The sequence below is a fragment of the Alexandromys fortis genome, unplaced genomic scaffold (assembly GCF_014885135.2).
Source record: "Alexandromys fortis isolate MF-2015 unplaced genomic scaffold, M_Fortis_MF-2015_v1.1 scaffold_56, whole genome shotgun sequence".
In the NCBI taxonomy this organism is placed as follows: Eukaryota; Metazoa; Chordata; class Mammalia; order Rodentia; family Cricetidae; genus Alexandromys; species Alexandromys fortis.
The window spans coordinates 6647891-6660948 of record NW_026067935.1 but is presented as its reverse complement, the minus strand read 5'-3'; the positions used below and the strand labels follow the sequence as shown (position 1 = coordinate 6660948).

The following is a 13058-nucleotide window of genomic DNA, read 5'->3' as shown; positions in this document are numbered from 1 at the left end:
GCAGATCCTTCTAGAACAGCATAGGAAGCTAGTCCTTTGGCCTGCATATGCTCAAACCAGGCAGGGAGGGAAAGCATATCCCCAGGGACTGGTGCCATCTTCAGAGACAAGAGTGTGGCTTTAAGGTGTGGCCCAACCAAAGGGTTCAAAGCTACTCTGGGATGCTGCCATGGTGCTGAGCTGCTCCTGCACCCTGCTGCCCTCCCTCCTGGGTTGGGTGGCTACCTGCCAATGGCCAGCAGGCAAACGACGACGACGGCTGTGCTGAACTGGTCCATGCTCTTCTGGATCACAATGCTGTCGATGGCCCGGCCTGTGTAGTAGGGCAGGAAGGTCTCACCTGGGGGAGACAGGACGGGCTCAGGGGGAGCACACAGGTTGCTCATCCAACCCATGGTCTATTCTGCCAGTGCCTGCTTGCCTCTACAGTGGTTAATCTGTCAACTCGATGGGATTTAATTATCATGGGCATGGCCGTGAAGGAGTTTCTAGACAGGATTAGCTGTGGTGGGAAGACACACCATAAATGTGGGCTCCAGTATTCCGTGACTGAATAAAACAGAGAAGCCGAGCACCAGCGTTCATCTCTGCTTACAGACTGTGGATGCCATGTGACCGGCCGCCTCATGTGCCTGCGTCATGACTTCCCCCATGATGGGCTGTACTCTCAATGGTGAGCCAAGTTCAACCCAGAGAAGAAAACTAACAGCCACTCCCCTTCATAGAAAACACTGTGACCCATCTACATGGCCCGAGCTGACGTCGACGACACCTGGGCATGGAGCACATGAAGCCACCTCACTCCCTCCAGAGTAGAGCCCGTCACAGGTCCTGCCATCACCCATTCCACACAGCTCATCATCAGCTGAGAGGATGCCAAAGGTGATTTCATTCGTCTGGGTGGAGAGTCTACCTTCTAGAACCAGGAAGACCTTGCTATTCTGACTCCAGACCGTGCTGGTCCCTCCCCTCTGAGGGGTGGAGCTCTGCATCTGGCAGGGTGATTCCTCACCCACAGGCTTCCTGATCTTCAACCAGCTGACTCAGTTGGTCCCAGAGCAAGGAAGGAGAATGGCTGAGATTCAACCCAAGTTCATTCATGTTATAGATCACATATGTAAGAGGTGGGGCTTTGAGGTATGTTTTCCTCGGAAGCTGGGATGAGCATCTCAAAGCCCTGCCCTTCCTTTCCTGTAGCTGCTGGGGGACACAGTTCCTCTCTCCAAGGGCACAGCCTTGCTCACCTTGGATGCAGACAGCAACCCACACCGGACACCAAACCTGGCAGCACCTTTTATTTTTAGCACTGGGAATGCCCTGCTCTTGGCTACTCCAGCCCTGACAAGCTCCAAGGCTGTCAGATTAATGCTGTGCTAAAACGCCTGCTTCCCAAGAATCTGGAATGCCCACCTTCACAAAAATGTTTGGTACAGAAGCATGGGCCCTCGAGGTTGGGTGCCTGGTTCCTCTGGGTGTCTTCCCTGAAGCTCTTTGCACAGGCTAAGCCAGGCTTGAGGCTGGACACAAGGTAGGTTCTTACAGAACTGCACCTTGCCCTTCCGTGCGGCTCTGGCGCCCTCTGCTGGACATGAAGCAGGAGCCTGGAGCAGGCTATCTGGCTCTAGCTAGATGGGGTCTCCAGCCACAGCTGGATTTTAACAGCTGCAGCTCCGCCTCAGTTTACTCATAGGGAAGAAACCATCAGTGAGCTCCGATGATGGTGGGCTGTGTGGTCTTGAGTGCTGGGGGTATACTGCAAACCCTTCTGAGGAAATCTGTAAGCATCATGGACAATCCAAATCCTACACCGGGCTTAATTTCTCAAATCTGACTGCTGTTGCTGCCTAGGCAGGTCCCACTCTGCTCTGAGTTGCCCATCTTGCCTGGTGTCCCAGGGATTGCTCCCCACTATAAAATTCACTCAGATCCTGTCCCTCTCAACATGGTCCATTTATTCCCAACTCACCTAGAGCAAGAAAGAGCCAAGGTCCTTGCAATGGCTCATGGCTTCTGCCCCAGCTCTCTCTGCTCCAGCCTTGCAGCCTTGGCTGCCATGTTAACAACCAGGTGCCTTCTGTTTCAGGACCTGTGCACAGTAACCCTCTGCCTAGAACACATCTTACCTCAGACATCTGCTCCCTCATCTCCTCCAAGTCCCAAATGTCACCCGGTGTTCTTATGGCTTTGGTATTTTTGTTCTTGCTATTTGTGGAAATGACTTCTTTCTACAGAGGCGGTGACTGGAGCGCCCAGCAGTTACATGCTCATCGCGTGCCCACATTTCTATACAGTTAGTTGAAATGCCAAGAAACTCAGTGGAAGAATCCTGATTTACAGTGCTTGGGAGCTGAGGCAGGAGGATTAGAAGTGGAGGGTCAGCCTCAGTGACATAAGACCCTGTTTCAAATAGCAAAAATAAGCAGGTATGGTAGGTATAGCACATGCCTATAGTCTCCACTTGGGAAGTGGAGGCAGAAGATCAGGAGTTCAAGGCCAGCCTGGGACACATGAGGTCCTGTGTGAAAACAACAAATAAACAAGAGCTAATGAGTGAGTGAAGTGCTTATCATGCAAGCGCGAGAATCCGAGGTCCGACCCTGGCACCCACATAAACAGCTGAGCTTGGTGGCAGACGCCTGCGACTCCAGCACTGGGGAGGCAGAGGCAGGCTGATCCCGAAGCTCGCTGGCCAGCGATCCCAGCTGGACCGCTGAACTCCAGGTTCAATGAGAGACCCTGCCTCAAGAGATAATGTGGAGGGCGACTGAAGAAGACAGCTAACGTCGACCTCTGGCCTCCATATGTGCCCACACAGGTGCCACAGACACAAAATAAATTCGAAAACAAACAGAAAAGAATCCTGGGCTGGTGAGATGGATCAGTGGGTAAAGCTCTTGCCACCAAGCCTGACAACCTGAGGACCTACACGGTGGAAGGAGAGAACTGACTCTCTCTTAAGTGGTCCTCTGAGCTCCACTCACAGGGCACAGCATGCGCTGAACCAGCCCCCTTCCCCAAATGAATAAATAAAAATGTGATTTAAAAAAAAGCCAGGGCCGGGCGATGGTGGCGCATGCCTTTAATCCCAGCACTCGGGAGGCAGAGGCAGGCGGATCTCTGTGAGTTCGAGGCCAGCCTGGTCTACAAGAGCTAGTTCCAGGATAGGAACCAAAAACTACGGAGAAACCCTGTCTCGAAAAATTCCCAAAAAAAAAAAAAAGCCAGGCGGTGGTGGCACATGCCTTTAATCTCCCCACCTGAGAGGCAGAGGAAGGCAGATCTCTATCTCAGTGAGTTCAAAACCAACCTGGTCTACAGAGTTCTAGGACAGCCAGGGTTATACAGTGAGAACCTGTCTCAAACAGATGAAACAGAGAGGCAGGGGTGCATTGAACACTTCCCCACTTGGTGGCTGGGGGCTTTTCTTTTTGTGTGTAGGCCATGAGGGTACAGAAAGGGTCAGCACAGACTGTGGACTGAAGACTCGTGTTCACGGTGCCTCACACCTACTCCGCACCTGGCCAGGTGCCCTGCTTGTCCCCACATCCCACTGCAGGGTGAGAAACAGGCTCAGCTTGTCAGAATCGGTCCTGCTGGAGCCTGACTCGGACTGAGCCCTTGGCCTGATGGAACCCTGAAGGCTGCCAGAACTCAGTGGCACTGTAGGACAGCTGTACCCCTGGGGCATGTCACAGCAAGCCACAGGTCCACCGTGGGCACAGGGACAAGATAATGGAGTGACATCTGGTGCCAGGGATCAGGACCTGGAGTGAGTCAGAGTTGGCAATATCACCAACAGTGACTGAAGGGCACACAAAGGCCAGTCAGAAGAACCCAAGATGGCGTCCGGAGAGAAGCCAGGGCTGTGATGCAAGTGCAGAAGAAAGGTCAACCGGAAAGGTCAGCCTGATGCTCGGTCACTCAAGGTCAGTGTGCTTCCCACGTGCGTGGGTCTGTCTGGGGCGTTTTATCTTCTTAGCTCATTGACCCCAACATCATGGGGATGTATGCTTTGAATTTTACAGCTCCTCAAAGGCTTGTATGATTGCTCCCACCTGGGACACGGTGCAACCTTGTAATACCTCCTTCCTGCCCACGCTGGGGCAGAGGACCAGACCTACAGTACCAGACAGTTCACTTTCAAATCAAGACATACTTTACCCTTCAGTTCCATCTAGGCACATGAGACAAGTTCATACAACAGGAGGCAGATGGGGGAAAAAATCTATGCATGCTACAGCCTCCACACTGTAGAATTCTATGCAGCTGAAGAAAATAATGAGGTCCCGTTGTAAGAAATGTCTAGAAGCCATTAAGTGGGGGAAAAAAACAAAACCCCAAGCAAACAACGTGCAGGGGTGGGGAGGCAGTGCAATCTGTATGCTGGGAGTTATTCTGGGAAACGCCAAAAGCATCAGAGGGGACTAGGACTTGGGGAGATGCTCCCCATGTGCAAAAGCTGGCCAAGGCATCATGTAGCGATAACAATAATCCCGCTGCTGGGGAGGCAGAGACAGGAGGATCCCTGGGATAATGCCAGCTCCTCTAGCCAATCAGTGAGCTCCAGGTTCAGTGAAAGACCCTGTCTCGGGGCTGGAGAGATGGCTCAGAGGTTAAGAGCATTGCCTGCTCTTCCAAAGGTCCTGAGTTCAATTCCCAGCAACCACATGGTGGCTCACAGCCATCTGTAATGGGGTCTGNATATAAGCCACAGGGGCTGGAGAGATGGCTCAGCGGTTAAGAGCATTGCCTGCTCTTCCAAAGGTCCTGAGTTCAATTCCCAGCAACCACATGGTGGCTCACAGCCATCTGTAATGGGGTCTGGTGCCCTCTTCTGGCCTGCAGGCATACACACAGACAGAATATTGTATACATAATTTAAAAAAAAAAAAGACCCTGTCTCAAAAATCAAATGACAGCTGCTGCGGCCAATACTCAGGTTGACCTCTGACCTCTATGTCCACACACGAGCACATATGCATGTACACACGGGTGAGGGAATCAACGGTCTCCTGTCCACGTGGAGCCTCTAATAACCTGTGGTTAACCAAGGGCAGGACAACAGGGCAATCGGGTAGAATTAGGGAAGCACACGGCACAGTTTCTGCCTTTCCATATCTTTGTTTTGTTCTTGTTGCTGCTGTTGGGTTTTTTGTTTGTTTGTTTGTTTTGTTTTTTGAGACAGGCTTTCTCTGTACAGCTCTGGGTGTCCTGGAACTTGCTTTGTAGACCAGGCTGACCTTGAACTCAGAGACCCACCTGCCTCTGCCTCCCAAGTGCTGGGTTCAATGGTGTGCACCACCACTGTCCAGCTAGGTTTTTTTTGGGTGGGAGGTGGTGGATGGTGGAGACTGGTAGGGGGAGGGGTTTGGTTATTGTTATTGTTGTTTTCTTCTTATTTTCTTTGTACTTTTGAAACATGATCCTACTATTTGCCCAGGCTGGCCACTAACTCTCAACAATCCCCCTGCCTCAACCTCTCAGGTGTTGAGATGACAAGGTAAGATCCCATACCCATTCTTTCTGGATCTCTGGGAGATGTGAACCACCTAAGTAATAGCACGTTTGTGAGGGAAAAGAGGTTGCTGAGCATCCTGAGGTGCGCTCAGGGTGGGCCAGATCCAAGACCCCACTTACCCAGAGCTGCAACGATGAGGAAGAAGGAGGCGGCAACTAGGAAGGCCACATCAGGCTTGGTGTATGACAGCAGCTTCTGTAGTGTGGCCCCGGATGCCTGCTCAGCAGGGGCCCCACCCTCCCCATGGAAGCCCTCAGTTCCGGACTCCAGGGCCTCAGCGTCCGGCCGCACAGTAGAGAGCAGCCCCCATAGCAGAAAGGAGGCGGCCAGCGAGATATAGGTCCACACGAAGAGCGCCCAGAACCACGGGTCCCGAATGGGCCTGCGCACCTCTGAGAAGAGCAGCAGTTTGGCCATGGCATAGATGCCCACGAAGAGGCACACGAGGGTGATGACGAGCCACGAGGCCCGCAGGCGCCGTGGCCCCAGAGCGCTGTTCTTGGCCACACCGATGGTCGCCCCCAGCAGCAGGCAGCTGCGATACAGGCAGGCAGCCCAGAGGTCCAGCACCGAGTCGAAGATGTTAAAGTGTCGGATGTCTTCCAGCAGGCTGCGGTCCAGGTGGCTGAAGGCATAGATGGCCGTGGTCACACCGACGTCCATGCTCACGAAGGCCAGCGTCACTACCACTGCCTTCCACAGTCGCATCCTGCTGGCTGGTGGGTGATGGGAGCAGGCTGTAGCTCACCGGGGCAAGGCCATCATCGTCTGCTGGGCAAGGCCACACCTGCTGGGCAACACGAAGATCAGGGTAAGAGGTATGAGTGTGTTCCCAGGCTGCAGGACCCCAAGCCAGTCTGGTGAGCAGAGATTTCCTGGGGTGCTGGAAGTTATTCTCGTGTAAGGAATGTCTATTTAGTATCCTGTTCTTTGTGTTTGGGATTTAGAATGAGCAAAAATTTAACCAGGTTGCTGGGTGGTGGTGGCACACACCTTTAGTCCCAGCACTTGGGAGGCAGAGGCAGGTGATCTCTGTGAGTTTGAGGTCAGCCTGGTCTACAGAGTGAATTCCAGGGCAGGCTCCAAAGCTACAGAGAAACCCTGTCTTGAAAAAAAAAATTGAGTCAGGCATGGTGGCTCAGGCCCATAATTCCCACACTCCACTTCAGAAACCGAGGCAGGAGGCTGCACTGAGATTGAGTTTAAGGCTATCCTTGATTACAGAGACATACATACCCTCATTTAAAAAGCAAAACAGAAAAATGGCATCTAGGGAGATGTCTCAGTGGGCAAAGCAATTGTGTGAGTGTGGGGATCTGAGTTAAATGCAGGGCCCACACAAGCCAGACACAGAGGGACACACTCTTCTGTAGTCTCCAGGGTGGGGTGGGGAGCTGCGCTAGAGACAGTGGGTCCCTGGAGCTTACTGACCAGGCAGAATCGATGAGCTCCTATCTCTCAACGCAAGGTGGAGGGCTAGAGAGATGCCCACTGTTAAGAGCAGTTGTTAACGGTGCTCTTGCCGAGGACCCAGCACCCACATCAGGTGGTTCACAACCACCTGTATCTCCAGCTCCAAGGGATCTTCTCCCTTCTAGACTCCACAGGCTCCTGCATGCATGTAGTGCACAATAAACTCATACAGACATAAATATATTTTTAAAATGTGGAGAGCAATGGAGGAAGACACATCAACCTTGGAAGCACACATGCATGTGCACACACATCTACCGTCACTACTACCACAAAGAGAAACACAAAACCCAAGACCAACCACAAGGATCCCTGCCCTATGAAAACGACTGCCAGTACAGGAGGGAGATTAAAAAGGGACTGAGGGGCTGGATAGATGGCGTAGAGGTTGGGGGCACTGGCTGCTCTTCCAGAGGACCCAGCTTTGATTCCTACCACCCACATGGTAACTCAAAACTGTCTATAACTCAAGTTCCAGAGGCTCCAACATCCTTCTGTGGCCTCCGTGGACACTGAATGCACATGGTACCCCATACATATCGGCAAAATAGCCATACACATAAAATATAAGTAAATAAAACAAAGACAGCTGGTGCTGAATGATAACAAAGGTGTGTGACAGAGAGAGAGGTGTAAACAGGGGGGTGACATTTGAGCAAGACTCAAAAGAGGAGAGGGAGCCAGGCTTGGTGGCATAGGCCTGTAATTCTAGCTACTAGAGAAGCTGAGGCAGGAGAATCGCAAGTTCAGGGCTAGCCTGGGCAACTCAGTGAGACTTAGTATCAAAAATAAAAGAGAGCTGGGCGGTGGTGGCACACGCCTTTAATCCCAGCACTCGAGGCAGAGGCAGGCGGATCTCTTTGAGTTCGAGGCCAGCCTGGTCTACAAGAGCTAGTTCCAGGACAGGCTCCAAAACCACAGAGAAACCCTGTCTCGAAAAACCAAAAAAAAAAAAAAAAAAAAAAAAAAAAAAAAAGAGAGAGAAAAGAAAGTTTAGATCAACTCAGAGATAGAGTTCTTGCTTTACTCATTACAAGTATGAGGCCCTTGTAATGTCCAGTGTGTGTGCATGCGCACACACACATGGAAACAGAGAAACAGAGAGAGACAGAGGGAGAGAGGAATTGCCCCAAGGGTATATGGGGGAAGGCACGTTGGACAGGTGGAACAGAAGGCCAGAGCCCCTTGTAGTTGAAGGTAAGGACTCGGGCAGTGAAGGCGGGTGGGGATGAGGATCCCCTGGAGGACTTTGTCACCAATGAGATTAGCAGAGCTCAACAGATGGCCAGTCTCAACCGTTGCGTTTGCACAGGTGGTGGTGAAGTTCAGTGCGTGGGCACCAGGCCTGGCACGGCTGGCACACACTAGCCACTGCTGAGAGCTGCGCACGCTATATCTCGACTCACCTTTCCCTTCTCAAGTTCCATGGCAACCCAGAGGCCTTTGTGTCTGCTTGGAAGTTTCCAGAGTCCTCACATTCAGCCTAGGTTGGCCCTCACTCCCTCGCCTAGATCCCCGTGTCTTTCTCTGGATTTTGCTGTTCACGCCACGCCGCTTGAGTTCCTCCCACAGAGCCCCTGAGGACTCACTGAGGCTGGAGGGCCCGGAGCTTCAGGGACTCTGGGGTGTGGGTCTTGTGGCCTCAGGTGTTTGTTTAAGGTAGGTTTAGGACAGACTGGGGGTGACCCCAAGTACTATCTCCTGATCAGATCTTCCTAAGAGGGGGCCACAATGAGTGACAGGAGACCCGACCTGAGCGGTACCTTTCCTCCATAGTTCTGGTGGCCACACCATGGGGACTGACTTTGAGCTGTAGTGTGATCTAACCTTATACATGAGGCTGTATCCATTTACAACTGGGGAAACTGAGGCATGGGGAGACAAAGTCACCTGTTCAAGGCACTCAGTCAACATGGGCCCAAAACAAAGCAGGACAGGAGCCCCTGTGTGAAGGACTCCCGCACCAGGGTCCTTGCCTGTGTGCAGTGCACGCCTGACATGCAGCAGGCATCTAACAATTGCATCGCACGCTTATGGAATGAGCCAAGACTCCACCACCTGCTCTGCATGCGTTAGAGTATCCTCGAGATGACTCTGTGAGGTTTGCACCGTCATTTTCTCTGTGCAGCACATTGAGAAAATGAGGCCTAGAGAAGTTGAGAATTTGTCCAAGATCACACAGCTGGTAAACAGCAAAGCAGTAACTTCTGAATGCAACCGACATGAACAGGATGTGTTCCTTTAAGGAAAATAGTGGGCATCACTGGAGGGCTCAGTCAAGAAGCAGAGGTGGCAATCATGAGTTGGCATCCTCTGGTAGGAACATGAGCAAGGCACTGCTCTAAGTAATTTCCATACATTGATGCAAGACTCCCATGAAATGTATTCTAATTTTAGTTTAGATACCTGAGGCACAGAGAGGTCAAGTGACCTGCCTCAGGTCACACAGCTAGGCAGAACTCCAAAATCTGTGCTCCACAACTCTATACTTGATGGCAGTTTCTCCCAGGTGGATGTGCCCCCGAAGCTGCTAAGAGGGGTGTGTGTCTGGCATGCAGAGAGGGCAGGGAGGGTGATGGCCCCATCAGTGCCAGGCAGATTTGAGTTATGTGTCAGAGCTATGGCTTGATTAGTCAGCATCTGCCTTTCCAAAGGGAGCCAGGGCCAAGTGGGGTTAGTGCAGAGAAGAGATGAGACAGGCAGGCACCCGTGCCCAGGCCTTCCTCCATCCCTGCTGGGTCGGAGCTGCCAACGCAGCTCTTGGGCTCAGTCTGCTGCAATGCAGACGCCTCAGGGAGCATGAGTGGGTGAGCTCCGCTCGGAGCCCAAGGAGGGAAGCTCCTGGCCCAGCGCCACCCAGGCCTTCTGCCAGGCCAGGGCTGATCTCACAGGGCCTGCCAGGTATCCAGCTGCTGCCTTCCTGCGGTGGGCACCGGGGTTCCACGGCCCCTAGGAAGGGGCCAGGAGTGAGACAGAGGACCAGCCGGAGAAGGGCAGCTAGCCGGAAGCCCAGAAGCTAGCCAGCTAACCTCTGTCAGTCCGTGGAGATTCCTTCATGACAATCCGACAGCCCAGGTAGCCAGCTGCCCACCTGGGAGCTACATGTGCCCATGTCCACTGGAGAGAACACTCCAGATGTCGGCACCACAGGCTAGCTGAAGCCCTTCAGCAGGAGGCAAAAACAAAAGCCTGGGAAGGAGGAAGGGGAAGCGTCTGGGGTACTCCGGGCAGAGCACCACAGAACCTAGGGTACCCTCCCTCCCAGGAGCTGCATCCATCTCCTCTAAGCCCCCAGGGAGCAGAGTCCAAATCAGGGCAGAGCAGGTTATAGACCTGGGGTGGGGCGGGGGCAGGGTGGCAGGTTACTCTGCCATTAAATACTCCACACAGCAGAACGGAGAGGATGACCACAGCACTTAAGGCTGGAAGCTGGGAGGACAGGGAGGCTGCTGGGAACCACATGCCTATCCTCCATCCGTCCCGACTCCGAGGACGCACAGCTAGGTGGAACTGGAGGGCAAACTGTGGGCACACAGGTGATGTGCATGGCCCAAGAGACAAGGGCAAGATGGTGGCCAGAGGCAGAGCAGGCCTTGCTCAGGGGCCAGTAGGGGCCAGGAAGACAGGGTACATTGCCTTGACCCAAATGCTAAGGCATGGCACAAGACTGGCAAGTGACCCCAGCACGCCCCAGGATGGTGCTTTGTTTTGGGTGTAGAACTATAGGCCTGACTTGCTAGGCAAGCACTCTCCCACTAAGCGCCATGCCAAGCACAGGCAGTCTTGTAGAAAGGCCTTTTCTTCCCAGTAGAGATTCCCTCCAGCTGGGCAAGGGTTGTCAGTGTGGGCAAGGGTTGTCAGGAACAGCCAGGAGAGAAGTAGCTACCATCACCACCACAAGTTACCAGTCTTGGGTCTTCCCTGGTACCTATACCTCCCAGTTCCCCGACCCGGTGCCCTCGGAGGCTCACAGCCACCAAGCCCATTAGAGCACGAGGGAAGCCCAGACTTTACCCTCTGTTGGCGGGGGAGGAAAGGCGCTCCCAGCGTAATTAGGAACTGCAGGAAAAAGGTCCTGCCTCAGGCGGCTCAAGTGGCTCCCATTCACCCCTCACTCTGCTGGCCTGGGGAGGCGGGTCGCTGCTCTCGGGCTGGTACCGACTGCCCTAGATGCTCTGGGGTCTCTGGAGAACAGGACACACCCAGGCTGGGTCCACATGGCTCCATCCCGACTCCCGCCCTTGCTCGGCCCCACCACATCCCACTGCTGGGACTGGCACTCCGTCGGGCGATGCCAGGTGGCCTCGGGGAACCTGGTGGCAAACCAAGCAGGTTCTGACACCTGTCCCCACGCATCTGCAGCAGGGGCATGGAGGCCACCCATCTCCAGGGGGTGGGGCGGAGGGCAGGGAGGCGTCAGCCGCGCTTGCAGCTATCTCAGTTAACGCAGGCTGGCAAGGAGGCGCCCCTGGGACCTCACAGGCCCGCTAGCCGGCAGGGAAGGCTCGGCCCAGGCTAGGCCTGGCGTTCACAGCCCTTCAGAGGTCGCCGCCAGCTCCGTGCCGAACCCCGGGCCTCCAGGGGCTCCTCTAAACGCTCCTCACAGGGTACCTACGGACAGCGTCGCAGAAGGGCCAAAAACAGCCGGCTTCCCGATGCGGAGCGCCGCAGGGCTGGGGGCGGCCCTTACCTGCCACCAGGTGAGACGTGGGAGGGGAACACGCCGTGGCCGGCCGGGACGCAGGAGCCCGCCTCTCACCGTGTCCTCACCGCGCACCCGTCCTCTCCGCACGCCGAAGGCGACGCGCCGCTACAAGGTCGGAGCCCAGCCCCGCCGCCTGCTGACGGGCGGGCGGCGCCGGGGGCGGGGCCTCAGGCAACTGGGCGGGACACCCTGGGTGAGGCGGGGCCTCTGAGGCAGGCGCCCGCAAGGCCTCCGGGCTGGGCGGAGCCTCAAGGGAAAGTAGGAGGGGCATCCTGGGTAGGGCGGAGCCTCGGGAAAGTGGAGAGAGGGGGACACCTCAGAAGGTCGGGGCGGAGTCTCCAGAACAGGGCGGGACCTCCGAAGAAATGGGCGGGAAGAGAGCACTACTAGGGGCGGAGCTTCAGGGGAAGTGGGCGGGACACCCTGAGGATAGGGACCGAGCCTCAGGGATGGGACGGAGCTCTCGATTAAGATGCTGGAGGACCGCCTATGAGGTGGAGCTTCAGAAGTAGGCGGGACATCCAGGGTGGGTGGATCACCTTGTGAGGCTAGAGTAGGCGGATTTTCTGTAATGGGGCGGGGCTTCTGTGGCAAGGGACTATAGGTGTCTCCTGGGTCGAACCTCCCTGGCTGGACCTGAACTCACAACTTCAGCACCTGCTGCAAACCACCTGACTTTAGGTCCTGAGGGCTCGATGCTCTGCACTTGGACCAGGCCTCAGCGCATATTCAAGGAACAGAAATACTCTTTAATGGCTTCTTTTCCTTGAAGGCACAGCCTGCCAGCCCTGGACGATATGGTGGGGTTACCATCCTCAGTCTTTCGATTAGCTATCTATCCACAAGTCTTTGTCGAGCTCCTACTGCACACCGTTTGCCGTTCTAAGCATCTGAGATCTGGGCATAGCTTTATGCGTCTATAGTCCCGGATACTGGGGATGCTGAGGAAAGAGTCATTTCCACTGAGGAGCTCAGGGCCAACCCGGGCAACACAGACCCTGTCTCTTAAGAAACCAAGAGGACCCAGTCAAAATCTCTGCCCTTCTGGAGACACAGTCTAGTGATGGAACCAGACGATATACGTAGGAAGCAGATTGTACCTATTAGAAGGGAGCACATTCTATGGGAAATAATAAAGTCGTTTGTGGGCAGTGCTGGGCAGTTTAATAAACAAACTTTAACTGAGGAATTGCCTCCATCAGACTGGTCTCCTGATGTAGGTGGTTAGCCCACTATGGGCAGTGCCACATGATCCTGGGTGCTCTGAAAAAGCAGGCTGGGCTGGGTGCTGGTGGCACATGCCTTTAATCCCAGCACTTGGGAGGCAGAGGCAGATGGATCCCTGTGAGTTTGAGGCCAGCC

General features: G+C 54.4%; 1 protein-coding gene across 2 annotated transcripts in view; it reads right to left on the bottom strand.

The window, feature by feature from the left end:
* Positions 1 to 11837, bottom strand: part of Abcb9 (ATP binding cassette subfamily B member 9) — a 33084-nt gene extending 21247 nt beyond the window's left edge. The window contains exons 1-3 of one of the 2 annotated variants that reach the window (XM_050146624.1): positions 11682 to 11837; positions 5638 to 6308; positions 226 to 340 (exon numbers count right to left, since the gene is read on the bottom strand). In XM_050146624.1, coding sequence (XP_050002581.1) covers positions 226 to 340; positions 5638 to 6226 — 704 coding nt within the window. In that variant the 5' untranslated portion in view covers positions 6227 to 6308; positions 11682 to 11837. The remainder of the gene's footprint in view (positions 1 to 225; positions 341 to 5637; positions 6309 to 11681) is intronic. The other variant, XM_050146623.1, reaches the window with a different exon arrangement.
* Between the last annotated feature and the right edge of the window lie 1221 nt (positions 11838 to 13058).